Source organism: Silurus aristotelis, assembly GCF_946808225.1.
Source record: "Silurus aristotelis genome assembly, chromosome: 13".
NCBI lineage: Eukaryota > Metazoa > Chordata > Actinopteri > Siluriformes > Siluridae > Silurus > Silurus aristotelis.
In genome coordinates, this window is record NC_139586.1 from 11083232 (window position 1) to 11094565 (window position 11334).

Here is an 11334-nt window from a genome sequence, read left to right on the forward strand (position 1 = left end):
TATGAGACTGAACATATGATGACGCGCTATCACAGAAACCTCTACAAGCTCAATATTAATGTATGACAAACATTGTGGGTCAATTTGATGATAAAGGGACAAAACACAACAATGAATGTAATGAAGATCACATACAAACACAGTGAAACCAGCAAACGATGGGAATTGGTATGGAGTGAAGCCAGTATATAAATTTTCCTTTATTTATTTATTTGTAGTTAGACAAACAGTGTGCTTGAGGTGGTTTCTTCTCAAACAGCAGCCAAGCAGAAGCAGGTCATTGTTTTTTTTAATGTCAGATCAAACAATTTCAAGTTTGCAGGTTTATCTCTTTGTGAAGTTGATCCCGTTTGGATTTTTCTCCAGGAATCTCCAGCAGCATGAATTTTGATGAGGAAGAAGATGATGATGAGGAGGACGAAGTGAGCTCCAGTTCTTCTCAACTCAACAGCAACACCAGACCCGGCTCGGCCACCAGCAAGAAATCCAGCAAGGTACATCAGAGCATAAATCCACTCTCACCTCCCAAATTTTATCATGTGATGACCAGTAACGTGATTTTATGAGATAAATCTGCAATTTTTTTCTCCTCTGTTTTCTCCTCCTCTTCTTTTGAGCCATGAGTAAAAGGAAGTGTGTTTGGAGTGACATAAATAGTTGAGCTTTTACATTTTAAAGGATTATGGTCCACTGTGTGTGTGTGTGTGTGTGTGTGTGTGTGTGTGTGTTAGATGACACCCAGATCCTCTCCAGTCCACTACACACGTCACTGCTACTTCTTTTAGTCACAACTGTTCATATTTCTGTCTTTAGGGAGGCAGCACTTCCTCTTATGCTGAAAATCTGCCCTGGATTCAACTTTGTGACTAAAAATGTCACACTGATCACAGCTGTGTTTTCTTCTCGCCTCGTGCGCTGGCATTGGACTGAATGGAGCTGTTTATACCATGTAGATAAAAATAACTGTATAAATATATAAACGTGTTTACATTCCACTCTGTCAGGAAGCGGCTTCAGCATCAACGCCGGTCACCAGCGAGCCGTCCATCGATGTGGGCGATCTCGAGGAGTTCACCTTGAGGCCGGCACCACAGGGAGTGACCATCAAATGCAGGATCACGCGGGATAAAAAAGGAATGGACCGGGGCATGTACCCCACCTACTACCTCCATCTCGAAAGAGAAGACGGCAAAAAGGTCAGACGACTCATCCATTTGTCTTTATTCAGGATTTGTTTTGAAGGCCTACAGCGCTGTGGTGTTGTGCTCAAGTAATTACATGTCTGGACAGAAATAGAAACACTTCGGTTCTCGTTTTAGCTCAAGATTCAGAGGCGCTGATTAGCAACCATGGGAACAAATTTCAACTGATAAACAATTTTGATTAAAACATGAATGCCTTAGCCATTTTTATTCATCAGAAAGGGACCAGATGAAATCATTCCTAAAATTGTACTGTATGCAACACTTTTTTTTTTGTCTCCAGCTCACATCCTGTCTTCTCTGAGACGCTCCAATATCATTAATATTCATGAAGCAGATTCCTAACGTTCATTAATTATAATTAGTCCACTGATATATAGAGTTTTGCATTTAAATAATAAATGACGTGGTTTATTTACTTCTTTTACGCTGGTTATTTAGTGTTTTCGCTTTTATTTGCTGTTGAGTGGGTTGTGAAAATAGTAAATTAGATACGTTTCAAGATGAAACAATGTCTATAATGAAATCTCTCACATTTTTAGATATAATGTTGAAACTTCTGTTTAAAATTTTGTTTTTCATATATTTGTATATTTGTATATTTGCAGTGGTTCATTACATCCACTCTTGTTGTAGATGTTTCTTTTAGCTGGAAGAAAAAGAAAGAAGAGCAAAACTTCCAACTACCTGATCTCCATTGACCCCACTGACCTGTCGAGAGGTGGCGAGAGCTTCATCGGGAAACTCAGGCAGGTTTAACAAATCGTTTTTTTTAAATCCATGTTTCTCCGATGAGAGAGATCCTCAGGATGAGAGAGCAGGATTGTCTTGTACAGGTTTCTGAGAGTCGAATCATTAACCAGACATTACAGTTTTTCTTAGTTGTTTTGGAGCATTTCTCGAATCATTCTTAATATTTGCAAACTAGTACTTGCATTTCTCAAAATTATATGTACAAACAGCACAAAACTTTGGATTTCTTGGAAAAGCCTTTACTTTTCTCAAAATCCTTAGTTCATCTCTCAAAAGCGAATATTTGTTTCAATGAACATCTCATTCCCATCAATATGAAAAGGCCCTGTTTAGTCATGTTGTCAGTATGACGGTGAACAGTTTCAGGATTTCTTGATATAAACTATGGTTTGAAAATTTGACTTCCTTCTGTACGGTATATATGAATTTCAGCAGCACAAATCCATTTATTTGATTGCATGTTCGATTTATAATGATTGCGAGAGACCGTACAGGATTCACACATTTGCTGGAAACACAGAAAGATGGAAATATCTTTGTAAATTAAAACATTGGGATTTTACTCAAAGGTATTTGAAATGAATTTTAAATATGGGTTAAGATCGGCCATACGTATGTGGCCCACATATGTATACTTGACATCTGGGCCGAATACTACAAATGACATCTGGCCCATGTCTAATGAGCCGCCTTAAAATCGGTACCACCTCTGCCAAACCTGGGCCATGTTTGGCCCACATGCTGTATGCCAGTGCCGGATGAATGCCAGCTGTGCCAGATAAAATGCCAAGTCAAATTTGTTTGCTGACTGGGTAGTTGATTATTGGTTGATCTGATGCCGTACACTTTCCTTCATTAGTGACATTCAAGATTCATCTGCACAATTCATCAATTCAACACATTTACAAAAACAGTTTAATAGAAATGTATATAATTGTATAATATATTTTGATCATAAACAACTGATAATGTAGGAAACAGCAGACACTTGTACACAGTCGATTAAACGTATGTACCAAAGCATTCGCATTTTCATTAAAGCAACAAGAAATGTTCTTATGATGAGCACAAAAAACTAAATGATGTGGAGGTTAAACAATTAGATGTGAGAATTTAATTTCTGATCTGAGAAACGCTCCAAAGCAACTGAGAAAAAATGTAAGACCAATGAGAGCTTAGAGATCAGAGCGAGACTTAGAGATCCTAGATCACCAGAGAAGATAAAGATATTTTGCTTTACATCAAGGTTACTCAAATGGGTTCTTAGTTATCAATGAGCACAAAGAAACTGAGAAAAACTGTAAAACCCAATGCAGATCAGGAACACACTACTTTCTTTCGGCTTCTCCCACTAGGGGTTACCACAGCGGACCATCTGCATGTTTTGATTTGGCAAATGTTTTTACCCTGGATGCCCTTCCTAATACAACCCTCCCCATTGATCCGGGCTTGGGACCAGCACTAAGGCTTGTGCAACCCTAATGGCTGGGGTTGGTTCCAGGAACACACTAAAACCCATTAAATAATAGAAACGAGAAACAGCATAAAAGATTAGAACTTCTGATTTAATTTTTATAGAGTTTAGACTTCCAGCCAAGCCAGCCAGTATACAAACAGAAAGCTAGAACAGACAGGCAGGCAGATATACAAACAGACAGAGAGACTTAAAGACAAACAGACAACTATACAATAAACCAGAAAGATGGACAGTTGAACAGACAAGACAGACAGATAGACATATAGACAAATAGATAAACAGACAGAATGAGAGCGCTTGTCTTGTACAGATTTCTGAGACTTTGATTATAAATCAGGATGCAGACTGAGCACACATGAAAAGCACAGAGTGTGAGGTCACGCTAATCAGCGTAGCTCGTTAACGTAGCGTGAGAGCTAGTCAGATTGATCTGGGTTTTTCCCTTTTTTTTGTTAATATGAACAGAACTCTAGCACAGCCTGCGATCTGCTGACTCACCACTCGTCCTGTATAAACCTTCACTCCTAAATTTTTTTTTAGCACAAATGCTAATGTCGATGTTGCCATGGAGATGCCACTGTCAATCATGTGACACGACTGTACAATTAGGTTGAAATATAAATATACTGTATGTACCTGTATTCAACAATTAAGACTCATTAATGTTTAAATATCTTTATATACATTTATAAACATTTATAATGACTTACATGTCTCCTTATCATCACTCTTGATTTGCGTAAAGGTTCTGAGATTCATAGCATTAATCAAATATTTTCATACATTGAGTAAAAGAACAATACTACAAACCTGAAATGTGGTACTTCAGCTTCATTCTTCATTCATGTCATGTGAATGCCATAGATCTTATTTCCCACCACTGCATCGCACACACACCTGCACATACACACACACAGATGCTTAACTAGTAAAGTGTTCTCTCTTCTCTCATCACTCGCCGTTCTCTCTCAGAGTGATCCCAGTGATGGAGGCTGTGGATTAAGATGGACAGTCGACCTTCATCCTGTCGCTCCTCATCCACACACACCTCTATTAGGGCCCTGTCTGACCTTTACTGTTTTCTTTTAATTCCACTTTCTTAAAGGATTTTGAGCGACTGATCGAATCATTCTGAATCATTCTGTTAAATAAGAAAACCAACGAACAGATGAAACAATCTGTTATGTTTCTCTAATAGAAATATCACTGATGCCAACAAATGGGTTTTTACTCTTAAACCTATACATGTAATGCCTTGTTTTCTCTCAAATTCACTTAAAAGTACAGAGTGTGGTGTCTAATATAAGGTCTAATAAGGTCGCTCATACCAGATACCACAGCTTCCGCTCGGATCTCGGCATGCTTGACAGACATATCGTCATGGATGAGTGCTCACCAACTAAAACTCAACCCCAGCAAAACAGAACTGCTGGTCATCCCAGGTGATTTATCTCCAGGTCGAGATCTTCAAATAACACTTCATGACTCTCTGCTCTCCCCTTCAGCCACTGCTCGTAATCTTGGGGTAACTGTGGACAATGAACTGTCCTTTTTCCCACATGTCGCTGATGTGGCTCGTTCCTGTCGATTTCTTTTCTACAACATCCGAAGGATTCGACCATTTCTGTCCACACAGGCTGCCCAGGTGCTTGTTAAGTCTCTTGTCATTTCAAGACTACTGCAACTCTCTGCTGGCAGGTTTTCCCCTGAATGCTATTCGTCCACAAAAATGATCCAAAACGCAGCTGCACTACTTGTGTTCAACCTGCCTAAGTTCTCCCACACCACCCCCTGCTGCGCTCCTTCACTGGCTTCCAGTAACTGTATGTACCAGAATCAAAACACTGATGCTTGCCTACAAGGCCAAAAATGGACCAGCGCCATCTTACCTCAGAGATCTCATCACATCTCACACTGCACCACGCTGTCTGAGATCCTTCAGCCCTCGACTGGTACCACCTTCTCTCAGAATGAGAGGTAAGTACACTTCAAGGCTCTTCTCTGTTCTTGCACCAAGGTGTAATGAACTTCCCCTAGATGTCCGTACAGCGGAGTCCCTGACTATCTTCAAGCGACGATTAAAAAACCTACCTCTTCCTGAAACACTTTCCAAGTTTGCTTTGTAGAATTCAAGAGTTATATTTATATTAAGTTTGTAATCTTGCGTACCAGTGTAGATTAATTCATGGCTAGAGACTCAAAGCACTTTTGTACGTCGCTCTGGATAAGAGCGTCTGCTCAATGCCGCAAATGTAAATGTAAATGTAAATGTAAATGTAAATGTAATATTAATTCTTCTACTTAAAGGTGAATCTGATTCTATAAAAATTTTTTTATTTAAAATCACAGAAAATAATATCATAGTACCAGGAAAACATTTATTAAACCACCTCCAGTGTCAGTTATATAAGACTTTTTTTATATAGAAGACGATAATTCCTGTGTACTCGCATCTTTGGCATTTTAGTGACGGTCAGGGTAAAGGGGCATCTATATATATATACACAATATGGTCAAAGATTTTGGGACATGTGACTTTTCCAGCCATATGTGGTTACCACAAAGTTGGAGGTACACAATTATATAGGATGTTTTTGGATGCAGAAGCATGAACGTAGAAATCCAAACCTGTTCCAGCAAAACACTGCCCCTGTACACAAAGCCAGCTCAATGAACATTTGGTGTACATGGGTTGGAGTGAAAGATCTTGAGTGGCCTGCTATAGAGCTCTGATCTTAATCCTACTGAATATGAATTGGAAAGCAAACTGCACCCCTGGCTTCCTCACCTTACATCAGTATCTGACTTTACTAATGCCCTTGTGGTTGAATAAGCACAAATCTCCCCAAACACACTCCAAGATCTAGTGACACATCTTCCCAGAAGAGTGAAGGTTCTTATAACAGTAAGTGGGGACTAAATGTGTAATGGGATGTTCAAATAGCACATACGAATCTTACTTATAGATAGATAGAGAGATAAAGAGATAGAGAGATAGAGAGATAGACACAAACATTTTATGAGAATTCGATTAAGACAATGGAAAGTTAAAGTGATTTTCATTTGATTCGTGCTGTATGTTTTATAAAATTAAGGCAGAATATAATTGTATTACAGTTCAGCAGCTGCTCTGAAAGTCAGAGTGTTCTCTGTCAGGGTTATTATGGGATGGATTTGGGATAGAGTTCTGTATGAGTGTAATGTGGTGTTTCAGTGATTTCTCTTTCAGACATTGCCACTCTTTATGACTGAACACTTACTATTTCAGGAGACATGTCACACAGTATCGTACACGGGAATTAAACATTCATTATCACACTGCTCCGTATTAATTATTCACAACTCTGGGAGAAGCGCGTTATTTTTAAGGGGATTCTAATTAGAGCATTCATTTTCTGCTCCATTAGGGTTTGAAGGAGAAATGAGGTTAAAATCATAGAGAAGCGAAGAGACAGTGTTCTGTTCTCCATCTGATCCTCAGGTCGAACCTCATGGGTACGAAGTTTACTGTGTACGACAGCGGGACGAACCCTGTGAAGAGCACGTCCACTTTGGAGGCCAGCAACCTGCGTCAGGAGCTAGCAGCTATCTGCTACGTGAGTTCATTTTCAATTACATTGATTATTAGTTTTACACAATATTTGAAATATTGTGTTTAAGAAACAGCATCATTGTAAATCATATTAAATCTCCAGATAACATTTGTTGCATTTAATTGTATTCATATTAAGACTTAATTTTCTGATGGGTGCTAATAGGTTTATCCTGGAAAGACTAGCAACACACACACACACACACACACACACACACACACACACACACACACACACACACAGCGAAGGAGAGAGAGAGAGAGAGAGAGAGAGAGAATAGAGAGAGAGAGAGAGAGAGAGAGAGAGAGAGAGCGAGCGAGCGAGCGAGCGCAGACAGCATGACAGTGTGGCAGTATGATGGAGCAGTGAGACCCCTGGAGGTGACTCCTGGTATGACAGTAATATGAGATGGAGACCAGGATTAATTTCGAACTCTTTTCTCAGGAGACGAACGTTTTGGGGTTTAAAGGTCCTCGGAAAATGAGCGTCATTATCCCGGGGATGAACATGGATCATGAAAGAGTCTGCATAAGACCTCGGAATGTAAGAGATTAATTAAAAAAAAAAATATTTGTATGTGTTTATATTAATCCTTTTTTTAATTAATATTTATTCATTATTGTTAGTTATTAGTGTTAGTGCCTTCACCTTGGGAAAATCCTCCTCCATACTTGTCTCACATTGGTCACATCTTTTTCATGTCTCTCTCATGTCTGTCTCATCTCTGCTAAACCTCTTTCCTACACCTGTCTATCCTCTAACTACCCTCTGTCTCACCTCTGTCTCATGCCTGTCTTGCATCTATATTGCATCTGCTTCATACAAGCCACATGTAAGTGTACAATTGTCTCATTTCTCATGTCTGTCTTGCATCTGTCATGCACCTGTCAAATTTGTCTTAAGCCATTCTCATTCCTGTCTTACCTCTATCTCATGCCTGTCTTGCATTTGCCCCATTTCTTCCTTACACCTGCCTCATGTCTGTGTAACAATTGTCTCTTTTGTCTGTCTCATGCCTGTCTTTCATCTGTCATGCGCCTGTCACATCTGACTTACAGTATGTGTCTCACTTCGGTTCCAACTCTGTCTAACTTCTATCTCATGCCTGTCCTGCATCCATCTTGCATCTGCCTGCATCTGGCTCACATTTGTCTCATGCTTGCCTTACGCACGTCTCCAGTCTGCCTCATGTCTGTGTCACAACTGTTTTATGTCTGTGCCACATTTGTCTATCTGTCTCAAATTAGTTTGTCTGACTCACACCCATCTGTCTCATGTCTGTATTTTGTCTGTTTCCCTCAGGAGCATGAAACCTTGTTGGCTCGCTGGCAGAATAAGAGCACGGAGAGCGTGATCGAGCTCCACAATAAGACACCGGTGTGGAACGATGACACTCAGTCGTATGTGCTGAACTTCCACGGCAGAGTCACTCAGGCCTCTGTGAAGAATTTCCAGATCATTCACGATAACGACCGTGAGTTTAAAAAAAACCTCTCAACTAACATATATTACCTTTAATCACACTATTAAAAGTAAATAATCACAATGTATTTTTGTGATTTCTTTAAACACTAACTCATCTCTACTGTGTGTGTGTGTGTGTGTGTGTGTGTGTGTGTGTGTGTGTGTGTGTGTGTTTAGCGGACTATATCGTGATGCAGTTTGGCCGAGTGGCTGAGGACATCTTCACTATGGACTATAACTACCCCATGTGTGCGCTTCAGGCTTTCGCTATCGCTTTGTCCAGCTTTGACAGCAAACTAGCCTGTGAGTAACACAGGAGGACATGCAAGCAGGGTGAACCAGAGGGACGTGTGAGAGGACGGATTAGGGGACATCCTGATTTCCTGAGAAGGACTTCAGTGACCTGGACAAGTCCTAAATTAAATGGATCCTCTGTATATGGGAGCGCACAGTAGTTTGGACTGTACACACAGCAGACCAACGAACGCTTCTTTCTGCTTTTCCGGGACAGCGGCGAAGGAAAAAGCACAAAGTCTGACACACACCGTCTAAATTTTATCCATGTTGCAATTTCAAGTCGAATGAATTATTGTGTAACTTTGCTGCTGCAGCAAATGCGTTTGTATTAGCGGTGAAATCTCATCGTCAGTCTCATCGCTGGATCAACTGCAGTTGTCTGAGTAACGCTAACGCTGAACACGCTAACATCACCGCTGATCGCCTCCTAACCATCCTAATACCACTTTATACTCTCATTTTTATCGGCTAATGTTGGACTTCAAATTTTGTACAGTAATATTAAAAGTGTGTGTGTGTGTGCGCGCGCGTGTGTGTTTATGACTAACTTTAATCACGTAACAAGTCTTTGTGATGCTTTCTGAAGCTTCATGCCGTGTGAAGTGTTTTGTATTTCTATTTTATTTATGTATTTATAGATCGTTCTGCTGTGATTTTATTTAACACCACATTAGCAATCAAGACTCATTACTAAAAAACTCACAAATGAAAACTCAACACTCAATACTCAACACTAAGAACTCAATACTCAATACTTGAAACTGAAAACTTAACACTCAACACTGACAACTCAACACGCAAATCTCAGCACTGACAATTCAACACTCAACTCTCAACATGATCATCTCAACACTCAACATTGGCATATCAACACTCAATATCCAACACTCAACACAAACAAACTCAACACTCAGTACTTAACACTGACAACTGACCAATGAAAAAAAAAATACAGAAATTTCAATACCTCAACGGGTGAAAACAAAACCAATAAACACCCACTAATCATTGGACATGCAATATTTAATCATAAACACTGTAAATTCAACATTTCCAAAATTTTCAACCTAACAATCAGTCTTTCCCACTGAAAATTCAACATCCACTGCTCAACATTCAACAAGGAAAACACTCATGACTCAACAGTGACAATTCAACACCCAGTACTGAACACTGAAATCTCAACACCCGATACTCATCATTGAAATCTCAACACCCAGTACACAACACCGAAACAACACCAAATCCTCACAGCTAAAAATTCAACACTTAGCAGTGAAAACAATCTGTACTCAACACTAAAAACTCAACACAATACTTATCACTGAAAACTCAACAATCTGTACTCAACACTGAAAACTCAACACCAATACTCAACAGTGAAAACCTCAATATTTAATACTCATCACTGAAAACTCACAACCCAATACCTACCACTGACAATTTAACATACAATGTCCAACACTCAACAGTGAAAACAATCTGTACTCAACACTAAAAACTCAACACGAATACTCAACAGTGAAAACTCAATACTTAATACTGGAAATTCAAAACTCAATACTCAACACTAGAAATTTAACACGAAATACCTATCAGTGAAAACTCAACATTTGGGACTTATCACTGAAAACTCAACACTAAATCTTAACACTTGAAATTCAACAATGTACAACAAATTTACAGACCCAGGACAAAAAAATTTTACAGAACAGTGAACTTTATCCTGAGTGTTACTGTAGTGTGTGTGTGTGTGTGTGTGTGTGTGTGTGTGTGTGTGTGTGTGTGTGTGTGTTGTGTGTGCGCGTGCGTATGTGTGTGTGTGTGTGTTCTCAATTCTTGTCAGTGTGTTTCTCAGTGAAAGAATAAATTACAACAAACTGAAAATAAATTTACTGAAAAATTTTTTTTTTTTTTGCTTTTATTTCTGGTTTTATTGTAAACTGTTTCACAAATCAGAGCAGGTATAAACTCTAAATAAACTTTGTAAATAAACAAACATCTAAACAAATAAACATTTTATTTATTTATTTGCTGTTCTCAGGGTAGCACGATAGGGCTCAGAACTACATTACCCATCAGCCCCAGCAAGTCACGTGTTTTACTAAACACTCTCACTTCTATCTTATGTCTTGATTTGATCATTTATAGTCTGTATCACATTGTCTTGCATATGTTTTGCACCTGTCAAATCTGTCTCACATCTGTCTTGTTTTTGTGTAACATCTCTCTTACCTTCGGTTTACATCTGTCTTATGTTCATCTAGCATCCATTTTGTGTCTGTCTCACATCTGTCTCATGCTTGTCTCACATCCATCTTGTGTCTGTGTCACACTTTGTAACATAGTGGTGTTATTATGACATAGTGGTGTTATTATGAAATAAGACACAGGTGAGAGTTTTTAATTAACATATTTGCTATTGTCATGGTAAAGCCAAAAGTCCAAAAACTACATTACCCATTAGATTCAGTACTTCTCAGTAATCACTCTCACTTTATTTCATAATAACACCACTGTGTTTTTCATTATCAAGCTTTTGTCATCT

At 39.1% G+C, this 11334-nt stretch overlaps 1 protein-coding gene and 1 long non-coding RNA gene across 6 annotated transcripts in view; one reads left to right on the forward strand and one right to left on the reverse strand.

Moving 5' to 3' along the window:
• Positions 1-10801, forward strand: part of tub (TUB bipartite transcription factor) — a 45848-nt gene extending 35047 nt beyond the window's left edge. For all 4 annotated transcript variants that reach the window (XM_083558556.1, XM_083558558.1, XM_083558559.1 and 1 more), the window contains 7 exons: positions 367-494; positions 1005-1196; positions 1839-1951; positions 6914-7028; positions 7470-7568; positions 8328-8499; positions 8667-10801. In XM_083558556.1, the coding sequence (XP_083414682.1) occupies positions 367-494; positions 1005-1196; positions 1839-1951; positions 6914-7028; positions 7470-7568; positions 8328-8499; positions 8667-8800 (953 nt within the window). In that variant the 3' untranslated portion in view covers positions 8801-10801. The remainder of the gene's footprint in view (positions 1-366; positions 495-1004; positions 1197-1838; positions 1952-6913; positions 7029-7469; positions 7569-8327; positions 8500-8666) is intronic.
• Positions 1-11334, reverse strand: part of LOC310735674 — a 171327-nt gene that overhangs the window by 41812 nt on the left and 118181 nt on the right. The window lies entirely within an intron of this gene.